Source organism: Phalacrocorax aristotelis, chromosome 1 (genome assembly GCF_949628215.1).
Source record: "Phalacrocorax aristotelis chromosome 1, bGulAri2.1, whole genome shotgun sequence".
Lineage (NCBI taxonomy): Eukaryota > Metazoa > Chordata > Aves > Suliformes > Phalacrocoracidae > Phalacrocorax > Phalacrocorax aristotelis.
The window spans coordinates 174,574,927-174,590,713 of NC_134276.1; the positions used below are offsets into that span (position 1 = coordinate 174,574,927).

Below are 15,787 nucleotides of genomic sequence, written 5' to 3' on the forward strand. Positions count from 1 at the left end.
CAGCAGTATTTGAAACCCTTGGCCTACTCCTTCCCCTAAAAGCTAGAAGTGCAGAGAAAGTCCCCAAACACTAATGAATGGTACAACAGAGGAGCAACAGCAAGGAAGTTGTCTTCTTACAGGTGATTTAATACATGAACAATTGTATATTTATACACCAAGGATGGGATTCAGTTCCAGATTAATACATCAGTATTTAGGTCATCCTAGAAGTAGCTGTATACTGTTTGGTGAACTAAATAGGCTCTCCACACTCCACGGACTGCATTGGTTAGACCACTATTAAGTACATACCAAGAAATTTGAACCTATCTGAAATGTAAACACCCTCATTTAGATCTCTTAATCTCTAGCTGAAGACCACCCTAAATGCTGAATCAAAAAAATCTCCCCACACACACTTCCTGTCATTTTTACTAGATTTGGTAATAAGTTGCACCAATAGCAGTTACACTCACCGCAGTAGTAATGAGGACAACAGTAGTGTACGGTGTTAAAGTCTACAGTGAGAATTTCCCCTTCATTACACAAGGGAACAGGCTCAATACAGGATTCACAAACTAAATTTAAAAAAAAATAATCAGACATTTACAAAGTTTTAAATACTAGAAAGTTAGCACATGCGAATTCTATTGAATATTAAAAGTCAGATTATGTCTGTTAGTTGGATAACAGTGCTTTTACGGATTGTTGTTCAAATACAAAAACTTAACAAAGCAGTAGTGCATGCACCTAGGTGTCAGGGCTTAGGCTAGGTAGTAGGCAGTTTGGTAGTGAAGGACTACCGAGGCTGAGCTGCGATCCATGACACAACACACTGAAGGAATAGATCATAGGTATAACTCAGCTGTGAAGATCAGTGTCAGTTAACAATTTTATTCTGCAGTTCAAGTATGATGTTCAAACTGATGCTGGAAATAAAAGATTCCGAAAACCAAGAGTAATTCATGCTCCAGTCAGGCTGACCTGTGTGAAGTCCCACTGACCTCTCCAAGAATTCTTGGATTAAATTATTAGGTTTAGAACTTTAGGCTATTTTTAGCAAATGCTTATCTATTCCTTAGTTATCCACTAAGGCTTCTTACCACAGAGATAAGAGAAACAACAAGGATCTTCCTGTTTTGCTTCAACAATAAATTGATCTTCTCGGCAGTCCAGCTGGGAAGCATTGAAACAAAGTGAAGGATCGCATTCTGTAGGATATGAAATAATCAGTATTTTTAAAAGAGCTAAGAAAACGAAAATATATTCTTCATCTCCTTAGTAAAACAAAAACTCCAAATTGACTGTAAATCAAAGGTGACACAAAACACAAACACAAAAAATATTGGAGAGTGTGGAAGAGAAATACATTATTCCTTGGTGCAATTTACAATGTCCCATTCTGTTAACAGTCAAAACCACTTGCAAGGCAAACTTCCTTACAACACATAATGCAAGTGTGGAAAATGTCCCAGTAACTTCATTTTTAAATTTCCCTTACCACATCTGTACTGTGGACAGCAGGACAGGGGGTGATAGCCTGCAACCAATTTTTCATTGGTTTTGCATGTTGGAATAATGGCATCACACAATGACATGTTACATTCTGTGGGATAGAAAACAATCAACTTTGTCATATTTGAATAGATACAAGTACAAGTCCTATACAGCTCAAGATATTTATGCCTTTTAGCAGAGATGCACGAACTAACAACAGGCCAAGTCAGCTTACAGTGCACTCCACACTACTTCTATCATCAAGTGTTTGTCAATTTCTTTTGAAATTCCACCCAAGAGCTAAAACATTCATTTTTAACAGAAGTTTTGTTTCACTAGTGGACTAGTACAAAAAACCTTGGATTTCAGTGAGTCAGTTCTTACAAAGAAAAGAAGCCTGCTTTGCTGGTCCAACCAGCCGCAAGTACCTAAAAACCACTTCCAAAAAATGTTACTTTGAACCCTGTCTGAAGGTTACAATCTGCTGATGAATATCAAGCACTACCTTTTTACTTCTGTTACTGAAAACAATTTGGTACATACCACAAACTTTCTTTGGACAGCATGCCCCCTCTTCAATGACATGGACGATAACTTCTCCTTCTCTTTCACAGACTGGTGGTGGATCCTTGTCGCATTCAGGTTCTATGGCAACAATGCTTCCATTTTCTAAACAGTTGTGCATGCAACAGCCTCTGATGGACCCATTCCAGATCTCCCCAGCAGAGCGGGGTTGTCCTTTGTTATCTGTACATGCTGAGAGAAAAACATTTATATCCCTTCAACAGGTAGAAAGCACAGATCTCCTGCAACTCTGAACTAGTTTGCCATATTGGTAGCCTTCTTGAATAAAGTAACAGCACTGTGGGGCATTATGATCAAGGAATTCAAGAAAAGATCATGATCTTAAAAAGCTCAAATGAACAAATGCTCTGCTCTGGGTGAAAATAATCAGTGAGTGCAGGGGAAAGAATCTGCCTACACTATTCCATCCTGAGTACTCCAGGAAAGAAAGCCTGGGAGCTACAGAAAAATGACCATCATTTTTCCTCCACAGAAGTACGTCAGCACTGGGTCTTAAATCCAAGTGAAAGAACAAACTGCTGTAGCTTGAGATGAAGCTAGGCTCTGTTGAAGGGAGCTGTACCAGATGCACACCTACTGAGGACTGACATAGAATTTAAACATTTCTTACACAGAGCTGCAGTTAACATTAGCATATTTGGAAAACTACTCTGTCTTGATGCACTTACTACATTTTTCTTCCGGTATACAGAGGTCAGAGTCTGTTCTATGCAGAATAGTGCCATTTTTACACACACAGTCTTCCCTTAAATAGGAACAGGGGGAATCTTCATAGAACCACTTGTTCAAGCATGTCGTGGCTTCACAGGGTTGCACACAAGGCTGGTATTCCTTGCCCTCAGGACAACTCAATGCTGCAAGTCATAAAAATAGGAAACTGAGTGGTGCTATTATTCTTTCAGCATTTTGTTGAATAAAGAGGTAGTATGAACAAGTGAGTATATCACAGAAAGCACACATTTATATTCTTAACAGTACTTTAGGTAAGCAACTAAATCAAGATTAAAAATTATTCATGACGCTTTAACTAAAACAATACATCTTAATAACTTGTACCCTGATGTACTAATGCTGTGACAGAACGGGACAGTACTTCTAATAATAAAAGAAATATGTTTTTAAGTTATCACTAAACATTGCGGCATACAAAGCCACATTGGAGTATAGAACATGACTATCTGCTTACAACAGTAATCAGGTGTCCTCCATTTAATGCAGATGTTGTGTTTGTTGCATAAAGCCACATATGCAGAAAGTGCATCACACTCATAGTTCCAAAAGTAAGTACTGTTGATCCACATCTTCTCACAAAACTCCTGTGGTGACACCTAGGAACATATTGTAATTGAGAGTTAACATCTAGAAGAGCTTTCTGTAATTAAAGTAAATCATCAATTGCAAGAACTAATACAGCTGCAGGGCAAAAATCACAAGCAGTATATAAAGTAAGAAATACCTTTTTTTTTTTTTCAGAACACTCAAACACTCATTCTGCAAAACTTAAACTGCCAGAATTTTTTACACTCCTTAGTAGGCACAGAACACAGTCCTAATGAGATTGTCACACTACTAACAAGAACTTTTGCAGTACAGTCCTGTCAGCTAGAGGTCAACAATCTCAGCTAAACTTTGCTGCTATACCTTCCATAAATTCCTGCTGTGAATGAATTATTACTCAGTGCTCTGTTTCTGTGTCTGTAGGACCCGATAGCCTATGTTACTGGGTCTAAATGCAGGTAGTCCAACCTACCTTATTTCTGTTGGGGTTATTTGCATAAGCTTATAACAAGGTGGAAAAAGTCAGATTTTGCTTTATTCTGCCTGTTCGCTATTGTGGTGCTGCAATCACTCACTTCTGCCATAAAGTTCATTACACTGATGACTGTTAGCTATCCTTGTCCAGGTGCTTCACGCCTGTGGAGCGCACAATACGCTCCAGCCGCTCTGCCACTGCCACCGTCAAGTATATAGAAGAAAACTAATTTCATAATGGATGAACCAAGTGCTTGGCAATTTTGATGCTATGTAAGGTTTTGCTATAAGCCAGGAAAAGATGCAGTTGCATTGTATCTGAGACTACAAGAGTTCTCCTGAAAGCATATATGAAGTAGGAATCCTGACTATTCAGATTACCTTTGATTATTTCAAATGAGATATGTTAAAACAATTATGAAAAGCATCCTGCTACCCACTGGTGCTGCTCTCCCTTCTTGATTCCAAACTACTTACCACTGTTCCCTCCCATTAAGTTTCTGTGACAAATATCTATTAATCCTTTTTAAAAAAATTCTTTTTAACCCCTTCCCTTCAGAAGAACTCCCTCACTGTGGAGGGGTCTTGGGAGTTTGAAGGAAGGGGCTCAGGTGCCTGCAAAACCTTTAACTACATTTGTCTGTGATCAAAACCGAAGAGTAGCACAATACAAACTAAGGATGGAAAGGCAGAACAGCAAGAAGTGAATCAGGAATCTGGACACACCTATCTCTGAGAAAGAAAGGGCCAGTTGAGTAATTAATCCTTTTTACTAAGTGGGAAAAGTAAGCCAGACCTCAGAGGTTTGGGGCTTCCTCACTTCCCGTTCTGGGAAGCAGCTGTGCTGCACTACCCACCTCTAGTGGTAGTTTGCATGCTACGGCTATATCCCTATTACAAAGTACAGTGTCCAGAAACAAGTTGTGAATATTTCCATAAGAAATGCTACCAAATTGTCAAAGTAATAGTGACTACATTAAAATTTGTTTAACGGGGAATTTCTTTAGTCCGATCAGTCTCAGACTGCATTAATTGCTGTTGTATGCAGCAGAAGGTATGCAGCAGAAGGTGAGGCTTTCCGTTCTAGTAAACTGTGTCAAGCATTTATTAAAAATAACTCTTTTGGAATGTATTTGTGTTGAGATAATGATCTGGTGTCTCCCCTTTGAGCGTTGCCTACTAAATCATTTAAGAAACAGCACAGTAGCATAGGGATCTATATAGATGTGTGTTTACAGCGGTCAACATTATAAAAGCATTAAAGCTAACATGGCAGAGGTATTAAAGCCACCCATTCAGTTGTTACCTCATGAAAATAAGCAAAACATAAAGAATGTGCATATCTCTCTCACTCTTTTCTTAACTATACATCTCTTATTTAATTTGGACCTGGAATTTCTCTGATCTTCACACTCACTTTCTTGTGACAAGGGATGAAAACGCTTCTGCTCAACAGTTCCATACAGTATGTGCAGTTATCTTCAGTACAGTTTCTTACTGGCCTCCTGGTTGTTACATCAAGTGTTTTCTCAATTTCCCAACTCTTAATGAACATTTCAATCTCCTCCATGTTTGTAATTATGGTTCTGTTTTGCATTTTCAGGTCATCAGTAGGGTCTCCATTACACACGCCTGAAGACAGAGCATCACATTCAAAGCACAAACATGCCATATTACTTCCTTTGGGAAACAAAAGTGCACTTGATAAGGTAAGATCAACATTGTGGCAGGCTCACCTAGGAGTCTTAGTCATCTGAATTGATAAATGAAAGCAGCTATATGTCCACTGTAGTTCCAACTTTCTACTTGTGATTTTAGTTGTCAGCATCGAGCTGACAGCTTAGGAAAACAAGCTTAGCAAAACAAGCAGATCTTACAGTACAAGTAATGATACTTTTCCCAGCAATGAATTAACTCCCGAGAAAAACTGGTGCCAAAATGTGCTGTTGAGTGTAGCAAATTCACTGACACGGCACCAGATTCTGATCTCATTCTACTGAATGGCAGTCAACTCCATGGGAGTAAGTATAGATGGCTTTCAAATTAACTGCACATTTCTGATGATTTGACACTGTTTTGAAACTTCATTGAACATTCAAAATGCAAGAAGTTATGAAAGGAATCTTTTGATGAGCAAATTGCTTTCTCTAGAGAAAATATTTTTCTTACTCAATTTATTAATACAAAACTATTGAAAAAAATGCCCCACCCAAACCCTGACTACCTGACCAAACCCACTGGATACCTGAATTCATTATTGCATGTATTCAGTCAATTCATCAATGAAAACATATATTTCCTATAGCACGTAACAACTCATTAATGCCAAAATTTTAATCTTCATAATAGTGTTTTACATCCCAGGAACTAATCAACCAAAGTTCCTATATTATTTTTCCACTTTCCTTCCACATTTCTAACCACACCCTAAGTCCTTGGCTTCATGCTTCCAGCCCTGCATCCTGATACTCTCTAGGGTCCCTTGTTAGAACTGGGCTAGCCTGGTGTGACAGGCTGTTATTCTCTCAGCATGGGGGAACACAGAAGATGGTATTTGCATTATAAGAAGCATTTGACAGTAGCACCGCTTTCCAGTATTCTTGGCACGTCTGCTTCTTGCTGCTGTCCTAATGCCATCCCACAAACTGTGATGGCGTTAGAATTTGTAGGGCCATACTACAGGATTGCAGAATCAATGCAGCTTTAAAAATAAAGCCAATTTACCACAGTCCCACAATTTTTTTCAGTATGAGAGGGAGAGGGTAGGAGAATCCCAGACAGGAACAAACCACAGAGAATAGGAAAGAAGCACTAAAGGAGGCTTCAGGTTTTACTGCAAAATACCAGGTAGAGCAACACTTTACAGTGGAGGTTGGATTTGTCTGCATAGTCTTCCTCTTTCTATTTTTTCATGGCACAAAGAGTAACTATAATCCTTCCAGCATTTGACCTCCTCTCATCCCAGTCTTTTTCAGCATGAGTAGAGAAGATGGCATGATACTGGGAAAAGATGCAGTACATGCAAGGTCCAGCATTCACCTTCTCTCATTAGATCTAGGAAAACTTTTCTGTTGTTCAAGCAGAATATAGCAATGGATTTTAAACACTTAATCGGTTTATAAGTATATTTAAACCACATCTGAGTTGTTTTGCTTGCTTTTAAAACTAAAAGCAGTTTGAAAGATTATAAAAAGTTCCTTTTCCTGTTCAATATAGGGTAGATTCTGCAAAATTTCAATGCACCAGAAAATGAACATTTATGATAGAATTAAAGTAAGTCTAAAATACCTGCTTACACTTTTCTATATAATTCATAGTGGCAGAGTTATAAAAAGGCTATCAGGGAAGCCTGAAATGTGCTAAATTTGCTATCACTGTAATTTAAGTCTGAGATACTTCAGCATAGTTTTGGACCCTGGATCCAACCTTAAGAGGTCTGAATTTGGATTTACTATCCTCAGGGGTCTCAGACCCTTCCCAAGATACATGCTTTATCAGTCTTTGCATAGTGATAAGCTGCCACTGCTAAAGTCGGACAGTTTTTCTTTTCTCCCATAACCACTGAAATAGACTGTCACTACCTGAATTTCTTCAGCAGCCACTTCTCTATTGAAAAATTTCCCCCTTTCTATACTTGACTTCAACAGTATTCTTAAAAACAGGCAGAGATGAGTATATTTTTAAAAAGTTAATTAGATACAATGTAGTGATCATTACTTGCTCTGCAAGCCGCTTTATTAACAAGCAGTGCTTTGAAACAGAATTATTGATTTATTACTATTAATTAATAGAATTTTACAAGCCGACCTCAGATAGGATTATCAGTGTAGTTAATGGGGGTCACAAGGAGAGCTATAGGGACAGGAGGTCACAGACACAATAGGGAGATGTAAATTTGAAATGGGAAATTATTAAATAAGAAAAAATTTGCCACCATAGCCTCACCACAAAGTCCTTCTGTCTTCATCGACATGTTAGAGTGTAATCCATATTGTATATCTATGATGCCTGTAATGTGAGCCCACTTGATGCTAATACCAGCTGGGGTATCAATGACATACATTGCACCAGTATCCTGAATACTCAGTCCTTCTTTTGAAAATGGTAATGGTTGAATTACAGAATCCACTACTACCTAAAATAAACCAAATACATTTTAGGGATAAAAACAGATTGAGAAGATGTATTTTATCTGTCTTTACCTCTTATAGCAAAAGATACTTTTACAGCCTCTGCCACATACAATAATGGTCACAGTGCTTAAATCACAAGCTTCTCATCAGTGCCATTTCCTATAACTGCAAATGAAGTAGGCATGAGAAAAAATAATGATACAGAAATCTTTTCTAATTAAGAGAGGAATAAATCTTATTTATCACATAATATATGATAAAACAACAAAAAACTCTCATCTCAATTATTCAGAGTTACCTGTTCTGACATCTTATTGACTAGCAGGAAAGGCAGCTCAAGTATTTATCATGTCTTGGAACATTTCTGTTCAGTTCTAGGTTATCTGGAAAAATAGTCTCAAGTGTAAATGACTTTTGCAGCTTCTTTAAAATCTCAAAGGAACTCTGAAGTGTCATTTTGGGTAGATGACATATAATTGAAACATGGTATCAGAAATGTATATTTTTTGCTTCTAGCACACCATGAATTACTGAGAACCTGAACCACAAAATTCTAATCCTGTAGTACATTCACTGTAAGTCTGATCTATTGCATTCTACCACAGAATAGCTCTCCAGCTCTCTTTTAAGTGTACACATGCTACATACTGGTGATATATACTTACTTGTCTTGCTAAACGATTGATAAGTAATTTATATGTGTGTGTTGTTACATTTAATTTCTTAAAACAGAGCCCTGAAGTGCTTGCAGGGAGAACCTGGAAAGAAAAGTGTCAAACAAGTTTAGTTATTATTCTTTTTCTAATTCTGTACCAGTACTATAGGGAATTTTTTCAATGAGTGTAATATTAATGTATTTTATAATTTGTAAAAGAAAAAAGTACTCACTAGTTTTCTTATTGAATTTGCACTCTGGAAAACATTAAAAAATAGATTAGAAGTGCAATGATAATCAGCAGCATTCTTATTTGGCAAAAATAAGTTGACTGTTTTCTTTGTGTTTGAAGTTCTACAATCAGCTTCATAATTAATTTAATATATTCCTTACAAATAATTAAAAAAACATATTTCCCAGCTAATGTAGTGCACCTTTCTGTGAACTATTTTTAGAAACTTGATTTACCTGTTAAAGATTGAAATCAAAGTTGTTTATGTGGAAAATAATACAGAAAAAAAGAAACCCATGACCTGAACAAGTTGAATTAAAAATACATAGAAATACAATGGTCATGCCAATAAAATTTCCTGACCTAAATCTGATGAAACTGTTATTTTAGCAAGGCGTCTTTCTGCACAAGATTACAGATCATATGTACCATACCTCCACTGGCTTTTAACTAAACAGCTTTAACATTGAGAGCAACTCATTACCAGCATTACAAGATTCAGCATATGCTGCAAAGCCCTTTCAAAAAATATTGCTTGAAGAACTACAGCTACGGACTTCTAAAGCTCATCTGCTTATGTGAGCTGCTTTCAGACCTTTAGACTGCAACCAAGGGACAGTGAAGAGAGCAATTTAAAAGAAAACATCTAAAACAGTGTAAGACTTGGGACTTAAAAATCAAGTGTACAGTTGCCCAGTGAGAGTAGATAAGAGACAAATAGGGATGGGAAGGAAAGGCAAATGAAGTTTCTCATCAGGAACTTGTTTATCCACAAACCAAAGATGGAAATACAAGCCAGTTGTTCAAGGGCTGCATGATTTAGGACTATGGAAAGGAAATGTATGTACGGACTCTCAGGATGAGACTGATCTGACCTAAACTGGCAGTCTAAAAATAAAGAGGCGGGATCCCCTCTGTAGGCAATGCAGGGAGTTAAACAACTACAAAGAACAACTCATCACTCTAATCCCAAGCTCATTGATACATTCCTAAAATAGCTACAAAATATTCTTGTGACTATTCAAAATATTTTAGTATTTTGACCATACTGTAATGTATAAATTCAAGGCCTCAAGAGATTTGTGGGTGGAGATCCTTAAAGGAGACGCGCAGATTCAGAAGTTATGTTATCCCTGATAATTTAAAGGGAACCTACATTTGAATTTCCTTATAACATAATACAACAATTACTACGTAGCCTGAGATAAAATTCTTTAATCTAGACAGCGTGATTAAGCATGCTCCTTGAAAGTTAAATAACTTGCCATTTTCCAATGGGTATGCCTTTTATCTGAAAGTTTTAAGTGATATATTTTTGAAGAATTTCATGCCTATAACACAACAATTCAAGAAACTATTACAGCTATTGCAGAAATGCAAGAATCTTACCTGATTAGTAGGACATTTTTCAATATGAGCAACAATAACTTCTCCTGGTAACTTGACTAAAATGTAGGAAGCCATATTATAGAGGGCTATGTTGTTTCCATCAAATGTAATAACACTCAGTTCAGATAGTACAGAACATTGACCTAAAAAAGAACTGTCATTTAATGAGGTTACCAAAAAACCAAATATAGGACATTTCTAAAAATTTTCAGTTTTAATAATATTTGCTTTCACATATACATTCATATACACATTGATGACCTTGTTTTGTGGACAGCATACTGAGCCATAAGCAGAAGCAAGTATCTTACATTACTCAGTGGAAATACTGTAACCTACTGCTATGTACCCTGAGTAGGGGAGAAAATTTAAATTGGTGAAAATTTTCACTTAAGTCAATGTTTTACAGGCAAAGTCAATGAACCTGTACATTGTGAGTTAAAATATATGCATTAAAATCTACATATTTTGAGATACTGATAACAAGAGTCTGATCTGTCCTATCTTGAGACAAATATTTAAAAGTGCAATATTGGTTTTAGTAATGCTGCAACCTTTTTAATATGACTTTTCTTTGGCCTTTTCGTTCCCTTGGCAGACAGTCATCTTCCAGCTTCTGCAGTTTCTATGTGTGAGTGAAAACTGCAGTTACAGCTAACTGAAATTTGGGGGTTCTGTCTTTCAGAAAATGACAGTATTTAATTTGTTTTCTTCACAAGATGTTGAACTCTCAACATTTCTACTGATAGAAATTCTGAAAAGTCTCAGCTGGAAAATGTTGATGTTCATGTTGCAGATTTCATTTCAATGTTTTCATTCAAAACAAAATATTTTTACTCTCTTGAATGTTAATTCAAAGATACCAGAACATTCAGTTTATTTCATTCTGTTTTCCTGATGAACAACTCTTTTAAATTCATTCCAGTACTCAACATCATATTCCCACTGTAATAAACCCTTAATTTATTACTTGGAATTTACAGATCAAGGCTCTGTGTTTTATTTAAAAATAAAACAGTGACTTACAGGGACATTCCCATTCTGGGCAACAACTATCAGTGTTAACTTGAACCGGCATTCCTCGAAAACCACAGTCTGGCTTCTGCACATCCCTAGGGCAGTTCCTTGAAAGGTTGTATAGCATCCAACCGGTATTAACGCATACATACTGGCTACATTTGTCAACAGGTTCAAGGTATCTTGGCTGTCATATAAAGAAAAAACAACTAGAATCAGTTTTACATTCATTGCTCTTATCAAGTCCAAGTGGTCACTTGTTCATCACCCTGCTCTGTGACAGAATCAGTTCATTTTGGAATGAACTTCTTTTGTGTGGTTGTTACAGGTGGCAATGATGCACATGCATTCACCCACACCCTGGAATACCCTACGGAAAGCATTGTGCATTGAGGCTACACGTTATAGTCAGTAATGATCTGAAGCATTTTAAGAAATACAGAATCATGCATTCTCATCATTTTAAACTCTATGACAAAGAAACAAATGAACAAATGAAAGACAGGGTGAGATTATGCAGAAACCCTAAAATTCCATGGATTATAGCTTTTTCTGCACCTCAGAAGTGTATTTCACTATCTAGAATCAGCACGTGGTTTTAAAAGTCTCTTTTTCCAGAGCAATACATCCAAGTTGCGGAATATACCAGGGCAGTATAAGAGCATGGGTACAACAATCCTCTAAGAACAACTGAGTATTTTAACAAGTACAAATAATTTAAAAAAGGAGATATTTTAAAATATCTGGTACTGTACGCATAGCGTAACAGAATGGACCAAAAAGCAATATATATATTTTAACACATAGGGGCAAGTAAAACCGATCATACCACACATTCAGAAGATGTAGACATCAGTGTATACATCATTGAACCGAAGGAAGCCTTGTCAGCTATAGCTGTCCTTGTTTCTGTGCTTGTCAGAGAAGTTTGTGTTTCCACAGGCTCTGAAGAGGAAGGCAGAGCCATTCCACCACTAGAATGAGATAAATCTATTATAGTTCTGGTCTGCAGCGCTGTGGGCTCTGTTAAACTGAAATAAGGTTTAGTGGTTTTCTGTGTTGGGATTTCGGACCAATCTGATGTTGTTACATCCGGGACTCCAGAAAGAGAGAGATTTTTTACTGAAGTTGTATTTCTTGAAAAAGGAGAACTCTGAACTGCAGATACGGTCAAATAAGGAAAGGAAGATTTCTCAGTTGTAGTTGACTTCGTCTTGGTAACATTTCTTTGCTCATGTGAAGTGTGACCACTTTCTAAAATATCCACAGTTCTTTCAAATAAGGTTGTGTATTTAACTTCTGACGCTGTAAATGAGGTACTCTTTGTCTGTGATAATGGACTTGTAGCACCAGTTGTTTTCATGACCATCATTTTTGGAGTTTCTTTAGTGCTCTGTGAAGCTTGAGTCGCTGCAGAGGTGAGTAAAGATTCATGTGACACATGCATGGGTGTTTCTATGGTGGTAGGAACTGAAGCCGAAGCCATATAAAACTCCAAATGAGCAACAAAAGAATCAGTGTTTTTTGTAGTAATTCTAGAGGCTACAGTAGTGCCAGAAGCAACTAATACACTGGCTGAAGAGGTAGGTGGCATTTCTGCAAAAATATCAGATGCTTTTAAGGATGTAGCATTCACTGTTGTGTTCATGATCATTGGTGTAGTGGACTGAGCGATGATTCCAGCTGATATGGCTGATATTGTTCCATCTTCTTCTGAAGAACTTACCGAAGAACTCTGTTTTCCTAGAGAAACAGCAGAGATACGAGTGGTCTTAGGAGGTGGCGAAGACATAGAGACCCTACTGGACTGGCTTTCTAAAGTGGCCTCAGGAGCTCTAGGCATTAGTAAAGAGGGCATTACAGTGGATGTTTTTAGTGCTGCAGAAAGGCTGGTAGAAGGGCTTATGTTTAAAGTGAATGTAGAAAAATCTACAGAAGAAGTTGCGAAGTCTATAACTGAACTTTTTGAGGTTCCTTGTGTATCTAGAGATGGAACTGATGCTTGGGTAGCAGTTATATTTTGTGTTAATGATGATGTCCTACTGACTATGGGAATCAATTAAGAACTTGTAGTATGAGATGTCACGTAAGATGGTGCTGATATTGTTAAGAAGATTGTAGACAAAGATGATGACCTTGTAACAGAAGGATCTTTAGGAATGAAAGTGCCTGAACTTTGTGCTACAGGGCCAGTTTTCAATTCTGTATGTGAACTGCTTGGGTACTCTGTAATTTCTGAAGTGGTTATTAATGTAGTATTTAGAGGTAACACCATTCCCCTAAGAGGGAACGCTGTAGACATAATGTATTTCATTTTCTTTTCAGAAATGGATGACACTGAAAAGGAATTGGTGTGCGTTATGTATTTCTTTTCTGTTGGGGCTTTACTTGTTAGAGACATATCGGAGATTGTTGGATTGACTAGGAGAGTGGAAGCAGGAGAAGGTATTTTATAGAGACTTTCGGAGGCAACAGCGTCATCTGCCAAAGCTTTAGGCTTCAGGAAGGTAAACGGAGAATGCAGTGGTATAGATACCATGTGTGTTACAGAAGGGCTCGAAGAAGTGTTTATAGGGATTTGAGAAGCAACTTGAGGTGAAGATACAGTCATTATGGGCAAAGCAGCAGAAATACTGCCTTTTATTAATGGAGATGTCTGCTTGGTAACAGTCACTGGAATTTCCACTGAAGATAAAACTGGCTTTGGAGAAAAACTAACTAAAGAACTTGCATTTAATGATATCAAACAAGTTTTAGACAAGGGTTTTGCTGTTTCAAAATATGAAACTGTGAATGACTGAGGAAAACTTGCCTCAAAGCTAGCAAATCTAGTAGTCATAGGAATTTGAGGAGCAGTTGAAGTCAGTGCAGAAATGGATGTTGGGTGAACAGCAGTTTGACCAATGCAAGACCTAGTTCTAACAGACACAGTAGATGTAGGAGAAGTAGGTGTGCTTAGCGTCAACCATGAACCTGGAAGAAATATGGGTCTTGTGAAAGTTACTCTGCCAGCCAGCAAAGCTGACAAAGACACTTCAGAGGATACTGCTGCTCCCTTAGAATGACTTACTGAAGGACTACTCTTCCCAATCCCTGCAGGCAGCTCAGAAGTGGCAAAAGATGGCTTGGAGGTTAAAGGTGTTAATGCTGAGGTAGGGGGAACAGTTCCTAGCTGAGTGGTTGATATTTCAAGTGGAAATGGAACTACTGCTAGGAAAGTAGGTGTTAGTAACGGAGACCATGTTGGAATAGGACTTGCACTGAGCAGGGTTGTTGGAGTTGCTATTGTAACAGGTAAAGTTATAGATGCAATAGAACTGACAGTATGTGATGTGACTGCTGAGGCTTGAAGAGCAGTTGGAAAATCTGCTGAAGAGATGGGTTTGGAAAGGACAGTAGGGCTGGCTGTGCTGTGAAGTACATCAGAAGGCTCCACTGTACTTGGTAATGAAAATGTTGAATAGGTGGCTGCATTAGATGCTTCCAATGAATAAAAGTCTGTAACAGACTCTGCAGACATATTCATTCCTCTTAAAGTTGTGTTTGCCTTCATGGTTATTTTGTCTGTCACAGCAGTACGACTTGACTCAGTCCCTGAAGTAGCAAATAAAGGTGGTGTCTGAGGAAATCTCTCCACGGTAGCACCCGTGAGAGAGACTAACAATGAAGGTTTTGTTCCAATTGCTGATTCTGTAGGTGTCACAGGTATGCCTAAAAGGAAAAATGCATGTTTCACTGTCTTTTAGGGACTATTAGTAAAGCAAAATAGCAACATCTATCTCTACTCAAGTCCCATTTAAATATTAGAAAATCAGAGCATCATTTTGCTGAGAAGATAACTTGGCAATGGTTCCAGGTTGCCTGATGGCTTTGAGGAACTCAGCTGTCTCAGGGAGTTTTCTAATTTTCTTTGCAAATGAAGTATTAATATTTTTATTATTAGTAAAAACCTTGATTTTGCAGAGCAGTTTTGAAGCAACAAGGGAAATCCATGGCAAATTCAGTAAATCCAAAATAATAAAATATTTGGAATAAATATATCTTTGGAAGATAGTATACTATATGAGATAACTTTGTACTAGCAAATGTCAAGCGTAATATATTTAATTCAAAACTTGTAAAATAAAATAAAAGACAGTATTAAAATGCAATTGTTATCTTGAAAGAATACCATATCCCCAAAATAAGCAAATAATGTGGTATCTTCACACACCGTAAGTTATGAAATAGATGCACTGAATTTGTTAGTGGTGGCTCATCAACTGAAAAGTCTAAACTTTTCACCACAGCAGTATTTCTTCCATTTGGATCTTTCTCTTATATACATATTATATACTAGCAGTATATAGTCAAATATAGTTGTGATGAGTATAACACCACCACAAAAGGTTAAATATAACGCACTCTTAGAGAAATGAAAGAGTTCAACTTTAGATATGGCTTGTTTGGATGTAGGAGATGTATTTTGGATGACTGGGAATGGAGTCTATGTCCCAGAGAGACATTCTTCAACAGAAAGATGTTCTGGTAAAGCATTTAATAAAA

At 37.3% G+C, this 15,787-nt stretch overlaps 1 protein-coding gene across 1 annotated transcript in view; it reads right to left on the bottom strand.

Annotated features, from left to right (window-relative positions):
* OTOGL (otogelin like) overlaps positions 1 to 15,787 on the bottom strand; it is a 97,895-nt gene that overhangs the window by 15,925 nt on the left and 66,183 nt on the right. Inside the window, 13 exon segments of the mRNA XM_075090822.1 lie at positions 459 to 560; positions 1,086 to 1,193; positions 1,484 to 1,588; positions 2,023 to 2,235; positions 2,733 to 2,918; positions 3,251 to 3,392; positions 5,234 to 5,448; positions 7,762 to 7,951; positions 8,615 to 8,707; positions 8,838 to 8,861; positions 10,226 to 10,368; positions 11,252 to 11,429; positions 12,072 to 14,953. Coding sequence (XP_074946923.1) covers positions 459 to 560; positions 1,086 to 1,193; positions 1,484 to 1,588; positions 2,023 to 2,235; positions 2,733 to 2,918; positions 3,251 to 3,392; positions 5,234 to 5,448; positions 7,762 to 7,951; positions 8,615 to 8,707; positions 8,838 to 8,861; positions 10,226 to 10,368; positions 11,252 to 11,429; positions 12,072 to 14,953 — 4,581 coding nt within the window.